General features: G+C 37.5%; 2 protein-coding genes across 2 annotated transcripts in view; one reads left to right on the top strand and one right to left on the bottom strand.

Moving 5' to 3' along the window:
* Window positions 1–28: 28 nt before the first annotated feature.
* Window positions 29–20,965, top strand: LOC126101166 (short-chain specific acyl-CoA dehydrogenase, mitochondrial). The gene is made up of 9 exons (XM_049911864.1): window positions 29–298; window positions 381–587; window positions 714–886; window positions 1,033–1,294; window positions 1,935–2,123; window positions 2,202–2,345; window positions 2,441–2,568; window positions 2,637–2,732; window positions 20,257–20,965. Exons 2-9 carry the CDS (start codon window positions 551–553, stop codon window positions 20,464–20,466), a joined length of 1,239 nt encoding a protein of 412 aa, XP_049767821.1. The 5' UTR covers window positions 29–298; window positions 381–550; the 3' UTR covers window positions 20,467–20,965.
* Window positions 20,895–24,341, bottom strand: part of LOC126100721 (fatty acyl-CoA reductase 1-like) — a 175,131-nt gene continuing 171,684 nt past the window's right edge. Inside the window, exon 8 of the mRNA XM_049911340.1 lies at window positions 20,895–23,763. Coding sequence (XP_049767297.1) covers window positions 23,502–23,763 — 262 coding nt within the window. The 3' untranslated portion in view covers window positions 20,895–23,501. The remainder of the gene's footprint in view (window positions 23,764–24,341) is intronic.

Genomic DNA, 24,341 nt, shown 5'->3' with positions numbered 1-24,341 from the left:
TAACAACTCTGATTGTAGGTCGACTCGTGTCTAACTATGTACAAGAAATAAACAGTACATTTTACTAGTTTCAGTCTTTTACATAATAAACAGAAATAAATTTGTAATTTTATCAGCTGCTTAGTGTTTCAGTCCTGCTGTAGTGGAATTTAGTAATCGCAAATTGGTATTAAAAATGCGTATGGCAATAAAAAAAATATAAATTGATAAAGGAACTTGAAGAAATGGAAAGGTTGACTAATCAATACAGAATGAGGAATGAATGCATGATGAACTTTGCAGCTGTTTCATTTTTACGGTTGATAATGAATAAAAACACAGTTTCATTTCATATTATGCTTGTTTCATAGCGGAGCTGTCACTAATTATTTTTATTTCAGCACTGTTGAGGAAGAATGATTATAGTAGCGTTGCCCAATACAGGTATGACAGCTGCCGAATTTCTTTGGATGACTTGTTTTGAACCCTGCTCCCCGGTTCAGAAGCCACTTAGTACATACCTTTAATAATCGTAAACATAGGGCTGAAGATAGTTTTCAGCTTCTTCGAAATGTCTGTTGGTAAAACAAGAAAACTTTTGGATGTAGGTAAGAAACGTGATTTTCCGTCTGACACCCCTTGATGACCATTCGTTAACGTTTAGTGCAAATATGATGTGAAGATATGTTATATGTTTGTTATGGGACGACACTACATGTTTTCATTTCCTACAGCTCGCTTTAGCAGGAGTCCGCTATGTCACTTTCAACACAGATCAGTTTATACGCATTCGCAGCTCCCAGAAACACACAAAATGCTTTATAAATCTGTCCGCGACTTCGCTGAAGCCGAGCTGAAACCACTGGCTTCAAAGTTCGATCGTGAGCACTTGTACCCGGGTGATCAGGTACGTTTTTCTCCTAATATTTTCATCATAAATTAACATGGAGTTCCCCGAAAACTGCATGACCCCCCCCCCCCCCCCACACACACACACTGATAGTCATTGTGTTAGCGAGCTTGTAATCACCATGCAAATATTGTTTTGACCAGATAAAGAAGATGGGAGAATTAGGCCTTATGGCTGTAGAGGTTCCAGAGGATTTAGGAGGAACTGGTTTAGACTATCTTGCGTATGCCATTGCCACAGAAGAAATATCAAGGGGTTGTGCTTCTGCAGGAGTAATAATGAGTGTCAACAATTCTCTGTATCTTGGACCTATTCTCAAATTTGGTACACAGAAGCAGAAAGAAAAATTTATTACCCCATTCACTACAGGTCAGCGTGTGGGCTGCTTCGCTTTGAGTGAACCAGGTAAGTTGTATTTCAAGTTTTCTTGAAATTACTGCTACCAGTTGCCTTTTGTTTTGTTCTTCAATTTCTTTATTATTCCATTACCAGTTTCGAACCACCTAGTGATTCATAGTCATATGGTACATATTTATTAATTCTCTGCAGCAGTGTAGGAGTTGTGTTGCTGTGGCAAGATTTATAGGCATAAATGAAACATGTAAGCACTCAGTGTGGCGAGAATTATTCACATTAATTCCCGCCACACTCAGTGCTTACATGTTTCGTTTATACATCTTGCCGCAGCTACAAGAATCCCACACTGCTGCAGACAATTAATAAATATATACCATCTGATGATGAACCACTAGTTGGTTCAAAATCAGTAATGAAATAATAAAAAAATTGAAGAACAAAATAAAAAGTAGCTGGTTGCAGTAATTTCAAGAAACCTTTATTCATAACAGTCACAGTGTTCCTCGTCCATCATGGATAGAAGTGTTATGTTTTATCCTTGTTTTCCATTTGTAATATTTATGGAACCTTGATATGTTTCTCATACTTGTGGCGAATACTCTAAAGTAGCTAGTTAAACTTACTAAAGATCTTTAGGTGATTGATTGTTCTGTTGTAATCAATCTACAATCACTATAATGTATTCTAGGAAATGGAAGTGATGCTGGTGCAGCATCTACTACAGCTCGTAAACAAGACAAAGGATATATTCTCAATGGTACAAAGGCATGGATTACCAATGGTTATGAATCTGAAGCCACAGTTGTTTTTGCAACAACAGATAAAAGCAAGAAGCATCGTGGAATTAGTGCCTTCCTTGTTAGTAAACCAACGAAAGGTGCACAGTTTTGTTTCATTGATAATTGTTATGCTTTCACATATCTTTTATGTTAACACAAATAAAATTTATGTTCAGGTCTGGAGCTGGGAAAAAAGGAAGACAAACTAGGTATAAGAGGCTCTTCAACATGCAGTTTGATATTTGAAGACTGTTCTGTGCCAGAAGAAAATGTTTTAGGAGAGCTTGGGATGGGTTTCAAAATTGCAATGATGACACTGGGTAAATTTCTTAATGCATATGCCTAAGTTGTCTTTATATTTTTACAGTGCTGGTGTAGCGCATAATTTATAATTGTTATTTCCATTTGCTTTCAGATGCTGGTCGGATTGGAATTGCTTCACAGGCTCTTGGCATTGCTCAGGCATCACTTGACTGTGCAGTTGATTATGCAAGCAAACGTATTGCATTTGGCTCTCCTATATTGAAACTACAAGCTATACAGGTTTGTTTCTCAGAATAGTCTGGATGTCATATTATGATACATGAGATTTATTGGTATTACTGTTGCAGGCAAAGATAGCTGACATGGCTCTGAAGGTAGAGTCAGCAAGACTTCTAACCTGGCGGGCAGCACATTTAAAAGATACAAAACAACCATTTACGAAGGTGTGTAGAACTCTTAATTATTTTAATATGTCAAAGAAAGAAAGTAAGTTAGTTTTGATAAGTTTTGAAGTATAATAGCTGGTTTTTCAAACCATCTGCTGAAACAGCAACAACTGAAAAGTAAAGTTTACCCACGTGGAAGCTAGGATAAGAAGAGTAAAAGTCTGTTTTATGACTTACAACATTTCCTTTGCCAAGTAGTGTACTGTGTGCACTATATCAAACCTAAGGTAAGCACAGAGTGCAGAGAAGGCATCAGAGATGAAAAGATGTTAACAACAGTTCATTGCTATGTCAGTCTTCCTTTTATCATCTGTCTTTCTTGATCTGAGATTAGGGACCACTTACTCAACAAATCAGGTGCACATTTTACTCTTTCATATTTCTGTTGCTTGTAATCAGACCAGGTGAAAGCGGTCTGGTTGCCCTGGGCTCAAACCTCAATTCTAGCCTTTCTAGGGCAATGGTCTTACACCATGGACCACTTGAGAGCTTCCATTAACCATTCCTCTCTGCTGTGTGTGGTGTATTCTGTTGTTTGTGTTTCATATTGTACTTATCTGCCACAAAGTGCTGTCATACAGCTTCTAAACTTTAAGATAGTTATTTGATTATTCATACAGTGTCAGGACACATGCATTTGCTCCTAGAGAGAATATTTTTACATATATAGGAAGGCTGGGAACTAGCATGAAAATATATATAACAAGACAGTCGTACATTCATGTGATGTTTTTTCTTTCTGCAATACAGGGAAGGGGGGGGGGGGGGGGTTAACCTGTCTTCAACTAAAATCTTGCACTGACAGCTGCAGTGCTTTACTGGGCATGGCTGTCGCATTTCTCCAGCCTTTGAACTGACTCTCTGATAGAACTATAGCCTTCAATTCTGCCCTTCAGCTTTGAGCTGTTACATAATGGTGCTGTAATGGATTATGTCGTGTGTGTGTGTGTGTGTGTGTGTGTGTGTGTGTGTGTGTGTGTGTGTGTTCAGAATAGAAGTGTGAGTGGAGGTTACCAAATATGTCGTTTGTAGCAAGAACGTGCGGCTGCCTTAAGTGTCTACCAGTCGCCATTCAGACAGGTATATGTGAAGGTTTTAGTGTAATAATTTGTGATGCTCAGTCTGCCAGAGGACTTGCTTGGAGAGATCGAGGCTGAACATGTGTTATAGTTAGGCTGACCTACTTCTTTTTTTGTCATTAATCGTCTGTTAGGTAGCCTGTACATGAAACAAGTGTCATTAGATGGGGTAATGGTTGAAACTGATGAGGTATGGTTTAATTAGAGGAAGTATGGAAGGGAACATGGTGTTGTGGGGCTTTGGGTTTGGTGGGGTGGATTTTGTTCAGATGTTGTACCTTTATGATGTGCAAATATTGTTTTTATAGTTAATTGTTAGTAATATATTTCAATTTATTGTGAATTGTTTGTATTATGTTAGTGTTATTGATTTATTTAGTTTAACTAAAGTTTACAATATCAGATGTTGTTAACTGTGTCAGTTTTTGCTTTCTGTGTTGCTCTCTGGCATTTCAGTTGAGCTATGTAGATAAGCAAAGTTTTCAATTCCACATCTCTCTAATTGCAGTGGTTTTTGCTTTCTGTATTAGTATCGGGCTATTTAGTTAAGGTGTGTAGGTTAATTGAAGTCTTTGACACCTATTGTAGTTATTTAGCTCTAATTTTGTGATTTTTAGTGCCTTTGATAATAACTATTGTGTTCTTTTTCTCTTTCTGTTGTTGTTATTATACAGACACTATATCCTGGCAGTTCTAGGCAGGGATGTTTTGAACTATGGTTGCATAAGAAGCCAGTAGAGATCGGGCCTGAACTACCACTGCCAACTGTAGCAAATAATTGCCCTGTAGCCATTACCAAATGCTTTGCTACTCCAATTTGCCCTGTGTGGCAGATTGCATTTTTCATTATTCTGGAATGAATGAAGAGACTAATCCTGGTGCATAAAGGGAGTCGAATGTGACTCTCTCAAAACAAAATGAATCCGCGATCCCTGTGACTGTTATTTCAGTTCTGCATTCATGGAAGCACAGAACATGGATGTAAAATGGTAGTCCTTTGAGAGGGAGGCGGGGCTTATTTCCCTGCACCGCTCCTCTTCCCCCGGGTAGTTTGAGTTCTCATTTTTTTATGGTTGCGGCCGATATACTGTCTGCATAATATTCTTTTTTGTTCTTCTCTCTATTTTTATTTTGGTTTTTATCTCTGAGAATTTGTGGTAGTTGTTTTGGATATTATTTTGTTCCTTTCCAAAAATCCTCAATTTCCTGCTCAAAAATCCTCAGTTTCTCACAGTTGTCCCTAGTGATACCGTAATTTATGGTGTATACATTTTCATGCCATCTTGAAATCATGTCTATAGGTATTTTGGGACTTGTCAATTGATCAAAGTCGGTGGGCAGTATCAGTGGCATCAGTATATCAGTTTTATGTAGACTCTGAACTGTGATGCAACTTTGAATTTTTCACATGTAGCAATCATTCCCAGAAGAAGTGATAAGTAACAGGAAAAAAAATGTGGGATTAGATGAGTAATACATTCATTCATAGTGTTCTGTAGATCCCGCAAAGAAGAATATCATCTGAATTGTACTAAATGCTTTTTCCGAACATTATTTCAACAATTAGTTTGGGAGCCCACTCAAAGTGTAAATGGTTGCGAAAACATACTTGACCTCTTAGCAACCAATAATCCTGAGCAAGTAGGCTGCGTCATAATGGGTACAGAAGTAAGTGCCTGCAAGATTGTTGTTGCAAGACTGAATATCATAAAATTCAAATCCATCAAAAATAAATGCAAAATGTATCTATTAAAAAAAGATAGATAAAAATTCACTTTATGTCTTCCTAAGCAACAGTGTCCACTCCTTCCATACTCACTATATAAGCACAGAGCAGATATGAACAAAAAATTCAAAGAAACAATATTGATGACTGTTGAGATTTATACCAAATAAATTAATAAGAGATGGAACTGAATCCCCATGTCACAAAAAATAGGTCATAACACTGTTGCAGAAGAACAAAAGTAACATGCCAAATTAAAACATAAAATGTCCAATATTGCCAGTTTTACAGAAGCTCTGAATTTAGCAGAGACTTCAATTCGAGATACTTTTAATAGTTTCCACAATGAAACTGTGCCTTAAAATGTGGCAGACAATCAAAGAAGATTCTGGTCATAACTGATGTACACCAGGGGCAGGACATTATCAGTCCTCTCACTGCATGATAGCAATGGTAATGTCACCAATAGCAGTGCCACTAAAGCAGAGTTACTAAACACAATTTTGCGAAATTCTTTCACCAAAGATGAAGTAGTAAATATTTCATTGCTGAGACAGAGAATAGCTGGCAACATGAATAACTTAGAAGTAGGTGTCCTCAGTGTAGTGAAGTCACATAATAGAGGCAAGTCTTCTGGTCTGCACTGTAAACCAGTTCGGTTCTGTTGAACATTTTTTAATATAAATGTGAAAACTTTCTGATTCAACATTTTTTAATTAATCAAAACGTGCATAACAATAAATACACACCCCAGAACACATAATAACCACCGAGTAATTACAACACAATGGATGGGGGGGGGGCTGACGATATCAGTTTACATATCTTAACATGTCCCCTTAAATTGACAACACACTGTATGAAGTATAAATGTACAGTCACTCCTTCATTTATTTCACAAGCCCACAGTTTCTTACACGTTTCTTGTCTGACATTGACAAGTAGTTTTGCGAAAGCATCAGCAAACATTTCTTCAGAAGGCACATGTTCAATAACAACAACACCTGACTCAACATGCCTTCTTATAAAATGATACTTTATATCTGTATGCTTTGATCTAGAGTTTGTCACTAGATTCTTGACTAACCAAATGGTTCCTTTATTATCACAATATACTGTAAATGACTTAATGACACTGCTTGGATTTACCTCAAACATAAATTGTCTTAACCACAGTAAACCTTGAACAGTTGATGCCAAGGTCACATATTCAGCTTCACAAGCAGAAAGTGCAGTAGCTTTTTGTTTTCTAATAGACCACGAAATTAAAAAAGTTTTGGAATTTTATACATGAACCAGTTACAGGGTGTCTGTCATTATTTTACTTCCCAATCTACATCACTAAAGGCCATTATTTCTCTATTACCATCTCTAGAAAATTCTGGCTTGTAGTTCATAGTTCCCTTTAAATATCTAAACAATCTTTTTACTGACAACCAATGAATCTTTTTAAAATGATGATATCTGGTAAGGAGATTTACAGCAAAACACATATCAGGTCTAGAGATTTGGGATAGATATAGAAGACTTCTTATTGCTTCTTGATATGGTACCTTGATATCACCTGATTTGACTGCTTCAAAGTTCAAACCAAGTTCAAGTGGTGTTGCGAGCGAGGTGGCGCCGTGGTTAGACACTGGACTCGTATTCGGGAGGACGACGGTTCAATCCCGCGTCCGGCCATCCTGATTTAGGTTTTCCGTGACTTCCCTAAATCACTCCAGGCAAATGCCGGGATGGTTCCTCTGAAAGGGCACGGCCGACTTCCTTCACCATCCTTCCCTAATTCGATGAGACCGATGACCACGCTGTCTGGTCTCCTTCCCCAAACAACCAACCAACCAACCAATCAAGTGGTGTTGACGCTGGCTTGGCTTCATTCATTCCAAATTTCTCCAGAACTTTTTTTGCATAGGATTTCTGGGAGATCCAGACTTTTCCTTTATCACGACCCCATGTAATTTCCATGACTAGGCAATGGCATATCTCTCTTAAATCTTTTATCTCAAAAAATCTCTTCAAATAACTTTTGAATGGATTCAAAATATTTCTGTCATTTGAGAATAATAGTCTGTCATCCACATATAAAGCTATGATGACTAGTTTGGTGCCATCTCTGTGAAAATAGATACATGGATCAATGTTTGATCTATTCAGTTTGTTTTCTTAACACATCATCAACTTTTTGATTCCAATTCCTATCAGCCTGTTCTAGTCCATAAACAGCTTTCATCAGCCTCAATACATTTCCAGGAGTTGCAAAATTTTCTGGTGGAATGACATAATTTTTTTCATTTAAGTCTCCATAGAGGTAAGTAGTAGTGATGTCAACGCGGTCCATCTCCAGTTCTCACAAGACAAGTGATATCTAATGGATGCATGCTTGACCACTGGTGCAAAGGTTTCCTGATGATCAGCACCTCGAACTTCAGTGCATCCTTTTAGCATGAGGCGTGCCTTAAATGTTCCTGGTGTAGTGCTAGTCCTAGGCTTTATTTTTAATATCCTCTTAGTCTTGAGTGGTTTGTGTCTTGTGGGTAGTTCTACTGCTTCAAATATGTTATTACAAACTATAGATGAGAATTCTTTCTTCATTGCTTTTACAAATTCTTAGTTATTTGTCCCTACCGAGTCTTCTTTATCATCATTGTCTTCACTTGGAAGTCCTTCTTTCAAATAGTAAATAGCATGATCAGGCCATGTTTGGGTTTTGGTTGTCTGTCTGACCTTCAAGGTGAAACCTGTTGAACTATGTTTTGATTCTCGTGACCCTCGTCTTGAGCTTCAGTTTCTATTGAATCACTGTCAAAGCCATAAAAGGGTTTGTTATCACTGTCTTCTGATTTAACTACTTCTTCAGTTCGTGAAGTGTTGATGTCCTGAAGAACTGCTTCTTGTTCTAATCCTAAGGCATTTGTCGTCCTTGATTCCTCTGTCTTTGAATTTGAAAACTCCAATCCTCTACAAATTCTACGTCTGACAATTATCAGGCCAGTCTCCCTACTGAGGAATCGATAGCCTTTGGTTGGCTGACAGTAGCCTACAAATGTCAATTTCTGTGACTTCTTATTCCGCTTCTTGCAGTGGAGTTTTGGAATGTGAGTCATTGCACTGCAGCCAAAAATTCTCAGATTTGATAAACAATGCTTTCTTTTATGGCAAAATCCATATGGCGTCTTATTTTTGAGTGTGGTGGACGGTGAATGATTTGATAGGTATGCAGCTGCAGAGACAGCTTCAGCCCAATACTCCTTTGGTGATTTAGCATCAAACATCATACGAACCTCTTCAACCAATGTTCTGTTAGCTCTCTCGGCAACACCACTTTGATGTGGACCGTTAATGTACTGTAAACTGGTGTATGATATCTTCAGAAGCCAGAATCCTTTTAGTTCATTGTTGACATACTGCTTCCCACTGTCAGACCGAAACTTCTCGATATTTCTAAAATGGCTCTGAGCACTATGGGACTCAACATCTTAGGTCATAAGTCCCCTAGAACTTAGAACTACTTAAACCTAACTAACCTAAGGACATCACACACACCCATGCCCGAGGCAGGATTCGAACCTGCAACCGTAGCAGTCCTGCGGTTCCGGACTGCAGCGCCAGAACCGCTAGACCACCGCGGCTGGCGATATTTCTACCTGTATGTTTTTCCACCAAGGCTGTGAAGCTCTTAAATATCTGTGTTACCTCAGATTTTTCTTCAAGAAGCAAACAATCTTGAAAAATCATCAATACATTTGAGAAAATGACTTCCACCAATAAACACTGTCTCCATTTGCCCACACAAATCAGAATGTACTAAGTGTAAGATGTGTTTACCTTTTGCTAGGTTTGAATGGAAGACATCAGCTGTTTTCCCATAAAGGACAACTCACAGGGATCGTTAACCACAATACCTTCATGTAGTCCTATCAAAATCTTTGACAGCTTCAGCATACTTCTGCGATTCATATGTCCTATAGCGTGCGATGCCATAAGAATCCACTGTCTTTTGTGTAGTAGCACTGTTTCATTTCACTTGTATTCAGACACTAGATGCCATTCGTAGGTGATGCTTTGGCAATTAGTTCACCTTCTGCATTGTAGAAGAATCCATATTTTTTGTTAAGTCACTTTATGCCCTTTGCCTACAATTCTACCAATTGAGAGCAAATTTACAGCTGATTTTGGAATATGAATGATGTCAGATACTTCTGCTTCTACTGTTTTATTACCACTATAGAAGGTGTGATCAACACTTCCAGTAGTCTCTGCTGCTAAGCCATCACCTCCCATGCTGGTCACTCAACTATTACATGGCTCGACGTTGTTGTTGTTGTTGTGGTCTTCAGTCCTGAGACTGGTTTGATGCAGCTCTCCATGCTACTCTATCCTGTTCAAGCTTCTTCATCTCCCAGTACCTACTGCACCCTACAACCTTCTGAATCTGTTTAGTGTATTCATCTCTAGGTCTCCCTCTACGATTTTTACCCTCCATGCTGCCCTCCAATACTAAATTGGTGACCCCTTGATGCCTCAGAATATGCCCTACCAACCGATCCCTTCTTCTAGTCAAGTTGTGCCACAAATTTCTCTTCTCTCCAATTCTATTCAATACCTCCTCATTAGTTATGTGATCTACCCATCTAATCTTCAGCATTCTTCTGTAGCACAACATTGCAAAAGCTTATATTCTCTTCTTGTCTAAACTATTTATTGTCCACATTTCCCTTCCATACATGGCTACACTCCATACAAATACTTTCAGAAACGACTTCCTGACACTTAAATCTATACTCACTGTTAACCAGTTTCTCTTTTTCAGAAACGCTGTTCTTGCCATTGCCAGTCTACATTTTATATCCTCTCCACTTCGACCATCATCAGTTATTTTGCTCCCTAAATAGCAAAACTCCTTTACTACTTTAAATGCCTCATTTCCTAATCTGATTCCTTCAGCATCACCCAACTTAATTCGACTACATTCCATTATCCTTGTTTTGCTTTTGTTGATGTTCATCTTATATCCTCCTTTCAAGACACTGTCCATTCCGTTCAGCTGCTCTTCCAAGTCCTTTGCTGTCTCTGACAGAATTGCAATGTCATCGGCAAACCTCAAAGTTTTTATTTCTTGTCCATGGATTTTAATTCCTAATCCAAATTTTTCTTTCGTTTCCTTTACTGCTTGCTCAATGTACAGATTGACTCACATCAGGGATAGGCTACAACCCTGTCTCACTCCCTTCTCAACCACTGCTTTCCTTTCATGCCCCTCGACTCTTATAACTGCCATCTGGTTTCTGTACAAATTGTAAATAGCCTTCCGCTCCCTGTATTTTACCCCTGCCACCTTCAAAATTTGAAGGAGAGTATTCCAGTCAACATTGTCAAAAGCTTTCTCTAAGTCTGCAAATGCTAGAAAAATAGGTTTGCCTTTCCTTAATCTATTATCTAAGATAAGTTGTCGGGTCAGTATTGCCTCTTGTGTTCCAACATTTCTGCGGAATCCAAACTGATCTTCCCCGAGGTTGGCTTCTACCAGTTTTTCCATTCGTCTGTAAAGAATTTGTCTTAGTATTTTGCAGCCATGGCTTATTAAACTGATAGTTTGGTAATTTTCACATCTGCCAACACCTGCTTTCTTTGGGATTGGAATTATTATATTCTTCTTGAAGCCTGAGAGTATTTCGCCTGTCTCATACATTTTGCTCACCAGATGGTAGAGTTCTGTCAGGACTGGCTCTCCACGGGACGTTAAGAAGCTTTTTTCCATTGTTAGCAGTGTGAGTCAAGGCACAGGAATCTAAATATGACATATCCTTTTTCCTGAGGCTGTTTGACATCAGCAGCAAGAAAAGCTTTCTTTTATTGGGTCTGTTTCCTAAATACATTTCCGTCATTGTTACTTTTTGACAAGCTTCCTCGTTTTTCATCCTTTCTAGGACAATATTTAGCAATATGATTCAATTTGTTACATTTGTAGCATTTAATAATATGTTTTGTGGGCTTCTTCGTATGTAGAGCAGAGTCTTCATTTCCATGTGCGTCTTTGGGTTTGACATCTTCTAGCAGGTGGTTTTCAAGCGCCATCAGCATAGGCTGATAATGATCAGGTAATCCAGCCAGGAGCAAAGTTCCTATCCATTCTGTACTCACCGCAAACTTCATTTTGTTTAACTTAAATGTGGTCATTATTAATCTATCGCAGTAGTCGTCTACTGACTTGCATTTATGTAATTTGGTTGTGATTAATGATCTAAGCAAGCCCATTCTATGTGTGAGTCCTGAGCTTTTTCCAAGGCTGTCCAGACTTCTGCTGCCATATTTGTGTCCCTTATATGGGAATAATTCGTCTTGTTCTCGAAAAGTATAATCCAGGAATGTGTCTTTATGTCTCTTTTCTCCGAGGATCGTCCTGTTGCATCGGATCCGAAGGAGGATTTTTAGCAATGTGCCACAGTTCATCGTGGGCCAAATACGCCTTCATGGCAAATTTCCATGTTGAGTAATTTTCATGGCTGATCAACTTTTCAACCATAGGAAGTCCAGTTGAGGCTGTACCACTCATTTTTAGCTTTGAGTGTAAGAAAAAAATATTGACAGTTTGCATGCAAGAATGATCAATTGGCAAAATGTGGATGATCAGCATACACGTAACTTACGAACCGGCTCTGGATTTCTATGCACAACTTCAATTTTAACATTTATAAAACCTTACTTTCACAGCTGTGCCTGGGCCCATAACCTTTTTTTAGCATTATTTAATATAAAAATGAAAGCTTTTTGAAGCAATGTTTTATTACTTAATCAGTATGTGCATAACAAAACTACACGTCTCACGCATTTGGGAGGACGACGGTTCAATCCCGGGTCCGGCCATCCTGATTTAGGTTTTCCATGATTTCCCTCAATCGCTCTAGGCAAATGCCAGGATGGTTCCTTTGAAAGGGCACGGCCGACTTCCTTCCCTGTCCTTCCCTAGTCCGATGAGACTGATGACCTCGTAGTTTGGTCTCTTCCTCCAAACAGCCCAGCCCTACACGCCCCAGAACACACAATTACAACCAAGTAACTATAACACTAAAGAGTAAACAAAAAAAGAGGAACTGTTGATATCAATTTACATATCTTAACAGGTTCCATCAGACTATGCCCATATCATAGCTCCTATACAGCCACTTGCTTGCAAAAGGGCTGTACCTAAATAAAAATCTGGAAAGTTGCACAGATCACACCAGTACTCAAGAAAGTAAATAGGAGTAATCTGCTGAGTTACAGACCCGTATCACTGACATCATTTTGCAGTAGAATTATTAGTCTTATGAATTTCTTGGTCGCATTAGCATATCTGTTACAACTATGCATATGACTCTTAAATACTGTATGTGTACGAAGAGGCTTGTTTGGTTCGTTATTGTGACTGTACCTTTTTGCATATGCTGACTTGATATTATTAGCAAACTGTGTGTATTCAGGTCTGGAAACAGTCATTCCTGACTGAAATTATATGATATACATATATAGAAAATTGTGATCCATAACTGGAAATATAATAATCCAGGAGCACTGGAAAAATTTGGTTGCAGTTATGTTGGAGCTCTTAAAGCTTTTCATTTCAAAATTGTCCAAGTATTTTTCTACTTTCTTTTTTATTATCCTTAATTCACTGCCATACAGTACTGCACATAAGACTAAATATTTCTTTTTTATTGGTGTGAGAATTGTTTCAAAAGAGTTCCTTTAATCTAAAGCTCTTTTACCTGTAGATATGTTACTACTTATTTTCTCCAAATGTCTTCCATTTTCTATGACCAAACTGCTTAAATACATAAAAGATTTTACTTGTTCCAATATTTTTCCTTCTGCAGGTATTTTGATGGAACCTTTACATTCACTGATACTCACCACTGTGTTATTTCCTATAATTACCCTCATTCCGTACTCTTTCTCTCACTTAAATGATCACCTCCATCGTGAATGGATTACAGTTTGAAATCTTTTCATGTTTTTTTAAAGTTGTGCATTGTAATGCTCTCTCCATTAAAAATCTTTTTGTTCTCCATATTAAATGTAAAACATTGGACTTTGTATCCCCATTTTAGGATTTTTCTGTGCTTTTCTTTCCACATTTACCTTAACTAGGATTCATTGAAAAATCTTTCATTAGTTTTTTTTTTTCCCCATAGTGTCACATTTCACATACTTTAAACTTGTGGTTCTTGAAGTTTTCCCACTGCACAGAAAGTTTGATCACTGTTTGAGTGTACAGTAAATGTGGTATGTCGATGTTCTGGAGAGCACCCAAAAATGCTTTTGTGACTTATATAGCTTCATTTTGAAACACATGAGTTTTCTTTCATTTCTAGTATCTATCTTTAAAAGTTTTGGTTCTCAGCAACTTCTTACAGTCGTTTGCTTGAGTTTTCATGTTTTGTCCATCTTTCTTCTGCTGTCAAAATATTAACAGTCTATATAGTTTTCATCACTTTCACACCTCTGTAATTGTGCTCCTTTTGTGTTTACTGTGGTGGTAACGGTAAAGCTCTCATCAACCTGAAGGTTGGTTTGAACAACAGGGTGTTTTACTGGGTGTGACGCTATGGAAGATGGTATGCCCTTGCCTTCCCTCAAATTTTGGGTTGCCTTACCAAGCCACCTGTTGGGGAAACAGCATGTACAAAATTTAAGTTCCCCTGCCAATTAGTTCCAGAATTATGGCTTGTGAAAGAAGGTGGCATGACCTGGAAATTGCAACCCGCATCTGGCAATCTATCTTCAGACCCAACTTCAGGTCTTAATAACTTTGGAACTATTCCTCACAGGCTAGTGAAATTTTTACAATCCAGTAAGATCCACTTATGGAACACATTCTATGAATCAAAACACGAACAACATATTTCTGAGGGGAAAATAAAAAATTCCAAAATGTGATTAAAAAAAGTAATACGTTTAAAGGCACATATTGTAGGTGCCCTTTATGCCAAATATAATTCACTCAAAAAGGGTATAATTTTTTTTTTGTGGTAAGCTTATTGTGGCCTAAACACACACAGAACTCATATTGCCCATATCAGTCACTCAAGGAGAGTTACATGCACATGAAAATACAAAAATTTGAAAAATTACCTGGAAAACATGGATTTTCTAAGTGTGGTAGCACAAAAGGGACAAGTGATATCCAAGCCAAATTTCAAACACTGCATAAGTAGACCATAATATAATATGTGGCAAAATTTCAACTTGTTATTGCAAGGCATTTGTGTGCAATAAAAGTTGACAGAGATGTATTTGGTTACGTTTCTTTTAACACGATTTAGCAAGTAATAGTGATAATGCAGACAGCTTGTTTCAGATAAAGCTGTTGCAATTGTTGGGAACCATTAGGCAACAGAAAGTTAAACAATGTTAGTTTTCAGGGACAGAATGAGTCATTGTTAGGCAGGAACAACAAAGGAGACAAGCAACAATTACAGGTTACTCATGTTTTTAAGATTCTAGTTCAGACTGGTCAGTACTGTTATGGAAAGTGAGTATGGAGGCAGAAGAGTGTACTAGTGGTGCTTTTGTTCAAAGTTGCAGTATTGGTAGAGCACAAGCATCTGAATGTCATAAAACAACATATGGAACAAAATGTGGCTTTCGCTTTGTACTGTATGATCTGGATGAATCAGACCAAGATTTGTTGCTGTGGAGATCCGGGATGTACCCTGGGCACAGGAAGTACAGTTCCAGGAAACTTTAGTGTTTGTTATCATCATATGAAAGTGTTTCTGGATAAGTATTCTTCCCTACAAAGAAGTTGTTTTGATCCGTTTCGGATTCATAAGAAGACAGTGAAGTGTAGCCTCACAGAAATTGATATAAAATCAGTATTGAAAGTGAATCAGTGCATGGGACTTAACATGAAACCAGCACAAAAGTTATGTTCCAGGTGTGTTACACTGTTTTTAAAAAAAAAAAAAAAAAAAATCTGATAATTTACATGACAGGGATGAAGAGTATCAGCCACCTAAAACCACAGCGGATGAGCAATTAAATACTTCAGTGGCTGCTCTTGGTTTGTCTCCCATGAAGACACACGAAGTTGGGAAAAGAGACAGGCCCAGCTATGGTAGAAGAAAATTACAAGCAGGTCAAATGAAATACAAACACAAAATAGCTGACACACTAATGGTGGAATAAGAAGAACTATCTGCTCCAAAGGAATAGAAATCATGCCAGAAATGCTATGATTTGAACAAAATTGTGCATGATTTGAAAGAAAAATGTGCCATATCCACACACCAGAAAAAAAGTAGCTATTCTAACTCTTGTACCTTCCAGCTGGTCTATTGACTACACTGCAAAAGAATTCAATGTTTCTACATATATGGTAAAGCAAGGTAGGAAAATAAAAGCAACCCAAGGAGTGCTTCCACAACTTCAGCAGACTCAGGGTAAGCAATTGAGTTCAGAAATACAGGTGTTAGTGTTGGAGTTTTATGAAAATAATGATTACAGCCGAATAATGCTTGGAAAAAATACTATGTAACGGTGAAAATGGGAAATGTTTGTGTACAGATGCAAAAAAGACTGTTGCTATGCAACATATCAGAACTGTATATAGAATTCAAGGAAAAGTATCCCAATACCAAAGTAGGTTTATCATCTTTTTTCAATCTTCGGCCAAAATGGGTTGTGCTTGTAAGTGCAAGGGGCACACAATGTTTGTGTATGTGAGACCCATCAAAATGCTAAGCTGATGTTTGCTGCTATAAAGGATTCTGGTCTGGATTTCAAAGGTGCAATGAAGCTGCTAGTGTGTGACATCAGTTCCTACCAGTGCATGATACACAGGTGTGAAATGTGTCCTGGTAAGGCAAATCTTGCAGAACACATGAATAACAAACTGTATGGTGAACTCCTTATGGATGACGATGAACTTGTTTCTTATAAACAATGGACACACATGGATCGCTCAAGTCTTGAAACAAAGCAAAGTACACTGGAAGATTTTGTTGAAATGTGTTGTCAAAAAAACTGACAAACTGACCCCACACAGCTTCACAGCAATAGCACAATAGGTGTATCTCCAGTTTTGTAAGGATAATTTGAAACAAGATGAAATTATAATAATACTAGACTTTTCTGAAAATTATGCATTTATAATTCAAGATGCCATCCAAGGATATCATTGGGACAACAGTCAAGCAACTCTCCAGCCATTTGCGATTTACTATAGAGGTGAATCAGGTGATGTGTCTGTCATGAACCTGTGCATTTTTGGTGACTGTTTAATTCATGATGCCATTGCAGTTCATGCCCACATTCGCACTGTCATGGAATATGTGAAAAACAAGCTGCCTCACATACATTTTGCGAAATACTTCAGTAATGGGGCAGCTAGTCAGTACAAAAACTGTAAAAATATCAAAAATTTATGCATGCATTACCATGATTTTCAGATTCGCACAGAATGGAATTTTTTTGCAACAAGTCATGGTAAAAATGTATGTATAATACTAGACTTTTCTGAAAATTATGCATTTATAATTCAAGATGCCATCCAAGGAGCCATCATCATTTCTCTCCAGTGGACTCTGACAATGTGCAGATGAACAGACTGTCCGGTTATAACTATAGGTTCATGCACAACATGTGTCTTCACAGTGTGTCTGACTCAGGATTCAGAAGCAAAAGCAGCAACATACAACCAGGTTGCTATGTTATTGCTGTTTATGATGACAAATGGTACTTAGGATGTGTTGCAGAGTGCTGTGAAGCAGAAGGTGATGTATTTGTGAACTTCATGGCACCAGCAGGACCAGCAAGATCATTTCATTGGCCACATTTGGCAGACAGGCGTTGGAGTCCTTTTGAACATATTCTTATGACAGTTCCAGTTCCTACCACAGTGTCAGGAAGACAGTACAGTTTACCACTCAGTGTACAAGTACAGTAGCTAAAGTGTGGGAGAACTTCTGTTCGAAGCACAATCGACTGGTTTTTGGCAGTTAAGGTGCAGTAAACATTAATGATAGGTTGTGTCAATCTGTCTACATGTTGTTGCTTAGTGATTAAACAGTTGTGGGAGAGGATAAGAAGAGGCAGAACAGTTTACGATATGTTTTTACAAAATGGTGTTGTGGAACAATGGCCACATCACCAAATACATCTGTCAGCTTCCATTGTACACAAATGTCTTGCAATAACATGCTGAAATTTTGAGATATATATCATTATGGTCTGCTTATGCAGTGTGTGAAATTTGGCTTGGATACCACTTGTCTCTTTTGTGCTACCACACTTCAAAAATCCATGTTTTTCAGGTAATTTTTGTATTTTCGTGTACATGTAACTCAGTTTTTGTGACTGATATGGGCATAATGAGTTCTGTGTGTGTTTAGGCCACATTAAGCTTACCACAAAAAAATTTATACCCTCTTTGAGTGAATTATATTTGGCATAGAGGGCACCTACAATATGTACCTTTTAACATATTACATTTTTTAAATCACATTTTGGAATTTTTTATTTTCCCTCAGAAACATGTTGTTGGTGTTTTGATTCATGGAGTGTGTTCTCTAAATGGATGTTACTGGGTTGTAAAAATTTCACTGGACTGTGTGGAATAGTTTCAAAGTTATTAAGACCTGAAGTTGGGTCTGAAGATAGATTGCCAGATGCGGGTTGCAATTTCCGGGTCACGCCACCTTCTTTCACAAGTCATAATTCTGGAACTAATTGGCAGGGGAAACTAATACTTCGTACTCGAGTGTTCCATACATGGTAGAATTAGTGTACTGAATTTCAGTCAAATCTGAGACTATGAGCTGGAGCCCTTGGTTGAACTGACATGGAATGACCCAACTATCTTTCTTTTATTAGCTATAAACACAAATAATAAGTATTTGTAATGGGATTTGGTTGCATTAATTCTAAGATCAGTGAAGATGCCCTGTAAAATGTTTCATTATCCCTTGTTACCAGCTGAGGATGCAGTTTTGAACTTTTTGTTCAGAGGAGAGGTGGTGTGGCATTACACCATGGATAGCTGTTCTGTTTCCAGTCTGAAGTGATGAACCCATGTTTCATTGCCTGTGACAATGTTCGACAAAAATTTTAATTATGCATTTTTGCACACTACATATTTACTACATCTGCATTATCCCAGACATTGACTGCATAATAAAATGCAGAGGAAAATAATAAAATGATCTAGTAACCCTGCCATCAGCTAAGTGCAGAGAGATATTTTGGGATCTCTTAGAGTATACACTTTGAATTTCTGCTCTTCATTTATTCCTGATTTTTTGCCCCTCTCTTAATTAAAAGATAATGATCAAACAGTGGCTTGCTCCAATTGTTACTGCTTCAGTAGCTCCGTGACAAATCTTGCTAGCAAACTATAAAACAATGTTCAGAAACACTAATGATGTTGTTGTTGTAGTTGTTGCTATTATTATTATTATTATTATTATTATTATTTATTTTTAAAAAGATAAATACGAGGGGCATTAATAAGTAATGCAACACATTTTGTTTCTGAAAGCAGGCTGGTTTTATTCAGGATTCCAGTGCACCATATTATTCCCAACTCTTTTGGCTACAAAATCCTATTTTTCAACATAATATTTTTCAACATAATCTCCGTTCATTGTGACAGCCTTATGACACCTTATTAAGATGGCCTTTATGTCCCCATGGTACCACTCTACTGGTCAACATGGGAGCCAATATCTTGCAGCTTCAATAATCTTCCCATCATCCACGTACTGATTCCCGCAGAGTGCATTTCTCATTGGGCCAAACAGATGGAAGTCAGAAGGTGCAAGATCTTGGTTGTAAGATGGATGAGGAAGAACAGTCCAATGAAGTTTTGTGAGCTCCTCTCAGGTGCACAGAAATGTGGAAGGCCTTATGTTGTCATGGAGAAGTTCATTCACATTTTTGTGGTGATAAGCACACTAAAGTTGTTTCTTCAACTTCCTGAGGGTAGCACGATACACTCCAGAATTGATCACTGCACCATGAGGGAGGATATAAAACAGAATAACCCGTTCAGAATCCAGAAGGTGTCACCATAACTTATACCGGCTGAGGGTGCAGCTTTGAACTTTTTCTTTGGGGGAGAGGTGGTTTGGCGGGAGTCCATGGATAGCCGTTTTGTTTCCGGTTCAAAGCTGTTTCATCACCTATGACGATGTTAGACAAAAAGTTGTCACGATCAGCTTCATAACGCGCAAGCAATTCTCCACAGGTAGTCCTTTATTGTTCTTTATGGTCTTCTAGACGCCTTGACAAACAACTCACCATGCTTTTATTCTCTGTCAGATCTCTGTAGATAGTTTTCAACCACCTATGAATATTTGTAATCATCTGGTTTTCTGCCAAAAGAAACTCAATGACAGCTCTGAGCTTGGATCGCAACTCCGTTACAGGTGCCATTTTGAAGGCTGTGTATAGTGTCACCACCTGTTGGAACTTTGTGAAACTATAGAGGCTGAAGTGAGAATATTCCATGATATCTCATGACAAATTCCGCATTTTATTACTGAAATTGGCAAGGAAAAAAAGTGTTGATAGCAAGGAAAAAAGTGTTGGATTACTTATTGAATGCCCATTGTAAATTTATGTAATAAATTGTTTCTTCAAAAAATGAAATTGTTCTTTCTGCATATGGAGGACGTTTAATAACAAGAAATAGCCTTCTTAAGTAGTGTACAGAAGAAATGCTTTTGTATTGTAGGAAGCAGCAATGGCAAAACTGGCTGCATCAGAAGCTGCTACATTCTGCTCTCATCAGGCGATACAGATTCTTGGAGGAATGGGCTATGTGAGTGATATGCCAGCAGAGAGGCATTATCGAGATGCACGCATTACTGAGATATATGAAGGAACGTCTGAAATTCAAAGACTTGTGATTGCTTCCAATATTGCAAAGGAATATGGACTGTAAGCATGGGGCTTTGGTTTAACATTAACGATAATTGGGTTGCTGATGTCCTCTTAATCTTGTAAACAAGATTAAGAAAAAGTACAGATGGAATGTAGACGTAATACACAGAGGCAGCTTGTGTGAACCTGTGGAGTTCTACCCGACGGGAGGCCCTAGCCACACGGCATTTCATTTTTCTCATTGTTTGCACGAAAGGAAAGTGACAGCTGTTTTTCCTCTTAACATTTGTTGTACTTTATTATTTGCTAATTCAGCTGCAAAATGTATGTGGATGTCCATTTGTCAACAGTCACATGTGTAAAGAATTGTCACAGTTGCTCTCTAGGAAAATTACCATAATTATTCTGAGACTGCACTGCACACCCTTGTTAAGTAACTACTTCATTGGTCTCATGTCTCAATATTAAATGAAAATGTTCATGCCTAGAGTGTTGTTTGGCTGCAGTATTTGTGAGAAGTGACCTTTTTTTTTTTTTTACCCTTGAGTACTTTATATGCATTGTATGGCTGGAGTATTTTAATAATGTTATATTGACTGAGGTCTCTTATATCATTATAGGAAAATGTTTACTATACAGTGCACAATTTTAATAATGAATGTTTACAATATTTGAATAGTAACATTTATTTTATTGATTGCATATTCTTTTATAAAAGAGGCAAATAAGAGTGCTGTATATTATATATTTTGATATAAACATTTTGTATAAGAATTTGTACGTGTAATATTTTATCATTGTGAGAAATACAAATAATCCTGTACATATGTTTTCTGATTTTAGATCTGAGAATCAATATCACATGCCTGTTTTCCAAGCAATATTCCAAATAAATTTTGATTTATTTTGAAATTTACCCATATTTGTAAAAAGAAGTGATGAATCTTCAGACTTCCACGAAAGCTAATTTGCCATATATTTGTGTACATATTTAATAATAAATCAGTGTGGAGAATAGTAGAGACTAGAAGGCAATATTTGCTTTGGCATGTGCAGTGATTGTGATGAATACCTAGAATGAAGGAGTTAATGCTGTAAATGTTATTATATTTTGTAACACTGTAATTGTTACATACTACAGAATTGTATATAAAATTACCTTTTTATGTACAAATGTGCTGGTGTCCTGCCATATTAAATCATCTCAATTTAAAGCATAAATGCACTGCAATCCATGAAAGGATTAAACAAAGTGCAATTTTTGCCACTAAGTGAATTATATACAGCCTGGGGAAAAGTAAAGTTTCTGATTAGACTTGTGGTATACGTGTAAGACAAAAGTTACAAAATATTTAAAATAACTTATAACTGATACTAACTTACTGAAGGGGAATGTATTAAGTCAGTGAAGTTACATGCTCAGGATGTATGATGCAAATGTTGCACTTTAGCTTTTGCAGGGTATGAAGCCTGCAATGAAATTCCTGATGTGACTGTTAGTAGGGGAAAAACTGATACAGTACAAAGTAGACACAACATGTTCCCTGTCTGACTATGGGTGCAAAATAGCACACAAAGGGTGTGTCATATTAAAATGCAATGTAACATTTTTCAGTGTAGCAATATCCAAATCTTGCGTGAGTAGCACAGAGCAATGTTGGCACTAGTTAAAGCAGTGGCAAGAGAATACACAGCATTTGCTGTACAGGTATGGCAGAAAGGGGGGGGGGGCAGCTCATATCATTTGTGCAGTTAATAATGAAACAGTTTTGAGATTTCATGATAGTGGGTGTGTTAGTACTAGCCAGTGTCCATTACAGTTACTTAGTTGGGTAGTTACATGTTCTGGGGACCATTTTGCACAACAGATCATATTGGTGTGGAATCAGACATTTTACATTCACATCAGAAATTAATTTGTTCATATGGTTACATACTGAACATTTCTAAGTGGTGTTATGTGTTTTTTTGTACTTGTTCTGGCTGCCTTTAAACTGATACTTAATCAGTACCTCCAGCTGTTTGGCAGGTAGGATGCATGTTTGGTTGGCAAAAAGCCTTCTTCTGAATTAGCCAACACTACACACACACACACACACACACACACACACACACACACACACACAGTGTCTCACTGGCCTCCGTAGCCAGACACAGTGGTCATGTGTGCGAGAGTTGCATTGTGTGTGTGTGTGTGTGTTAGCTAATTGAGAAGAAGGCTTTTTGGTTGAAAGCTTAGTTGTTTAACACGTTCTTTGTTGTTCCTGTCTGCTACTCAACATTTCCACTATGTGGTGAGTAGAAATCTATCCTTTTCAAAATACTGTCATTATTCCTTCCTGGGTTTTCCACTGTTCATTTAAAATATTTCTTTATTTGTAGTATTCTTTTACCTGCTGGCATCATTAAATCAAAATTTGAACTTGTAAAATGCTGTTCAGTGCCAGTTTCAATCAGATCTATGCATATGTCTGTTGACAGTATATGACAATATTCCATCCTGGATTTTCCATTGTTTGTTTGTATCTACATCTACATATATACTCCGTTAGCCACCAGGCGGTGTGTGGCGGAGGGCACTATTCACGCCAAATTTCTTATGTCCATTGAAACTGATACTGATCAATGTTTTACAGGTTCTGAGTTTTAATCTGATGATTACAGTATCTGAAATAATGTTATAAATAAAGAAATATATTAAGCAATCTAGACAGCTTTATTCACAAAATTTCCACTATAATCACAAGCTCACCCAGGAAATTTATTTCCTTTACTGATATACTGGTCTTTTATAAATTATCTGCATGGCCAGGAGCATAATCAATGGGTGGAGCATGGAGATGATGTAATAGTCTGTACATTTAAAGGTAGATTCTGTTGTACGTAAGATGTACGCGTAAGTAAGATGAATGTGATATGTAAGAAACGGACAGAATGCATAGAATTAATTTTGAAGCCTATTTACATATTTTTGTATGTGTGAATGTATTATTTAAATATTACAACAGTTACTTTCATGTCATGTTTTTCTGTTCTTTAAATATCATGTGGTTGCTGTAGTTTACTCAAGATTATTATGTAAGAATTGAAATTTGCTTACCTTCTCAATTTCAATTTTGCTTTTGTGATACTGGCATCATCCAGGTTTAGTATGAACCTCCTATAACCAAGTACCCACAGTTTTATGTAATCAGATATGTCAATCCTTGTTGCATCAAAACTAAATTGTTGCTGGTCATGTTTATTTAGCCTGTGCTGAAGGTCTTTAAGATTCTGGTTTGGAAATGACCACTCATTAAGAATGAAATACTTCACATTCTCTCCAGCTTCATATATTTTCTTTTGTAGTTTAAATAACCTGCCAATCAAGAGAATGAGTTTTATAAACCATATTGTGAGATTGATAGCATGTAACAAAAATTTGCTAACATTAGATACATTGTTCAGAATTTTATTATTGTGTATAGCACATAAAAATAAATTGGAAAATACCTGCCAAAGCAAAGATCGTGATGTACAAGCCACATTATTTGCCAATTTTGACCTATGGATCAAAATGTTGGAGTTGGGCAACGAAAGATCTGAGCAGAATACAAGCAACAGAGATGCACTTTTTATGAGGGATGATTGGTAAGACAAGAAGGGACAAGATAAGGAGTGGAACAATGTGAAACACCCTGCAGATCAAGCCCCTAAAAAAACTATGGAGATGAGTAGCTGAAATAGTTTGGACATGTTAAAAGAATGGGACCAGAAAGACTTTCAAGAAGACCCTTAGAGTGGACAGAATCTGGACGAAGACCACGAAGAAGATGGAGAAACCTGGTGAAGGATGATGTGAAGCCCAGAGGATGCAATGTGAGGAGATGCTCATTGATAGACTGTGGGCGAAAGGAGAAGCTGGAAAGATCCTCTGTGAATGACCCGCATAAGCAG

This window comes from Schistocerca cancellata, chromosome 9 (genome assembly GCF_023864275.1).
Source record: "Schistocerca cancellata isolate TAMUIC-IGC-003103 chromosome 9, iqSchCanc2.1, whole genome shotgun sequence".
Classification (NCBI taxonomy): domain Eukaryota; kingdom Metazoa; phylum Arthropoda; class Insecta; order Orthoptera; family Acrididae; genus Schistocerca; species Schistocerca cancellata.
This window is presented reverse-complemented; position numbering and strand designations above follow the sequence as displayed.

What these genes read in the sequence shown, in the direction of transcription:
- LOC126101166 (XM_049911864.1), top strand. Translation starts at nt 551, where the DNA reads ATGTCTGTTGGTAAAACAAGAAAACTTTTGGATGTAG. An exon ending in CTTCGCTTTGAGTGAACCAG is followed by an intron (nt 1,295 to 1,934) that starts GTAAGTTGTATT and finishes AATGTATTCTAG; the next exon opens with GAAATGGAAGTGATGCTGGT. An exon ending in CAAAACAACCATTTACGAAG is followed by an intron (nt 2,733 to 20,256) that starts GTGTGTAGAACT and finishes TTTGTATTGTAG; the next exon opens with GAAGCAGCAATGGCAAAACT.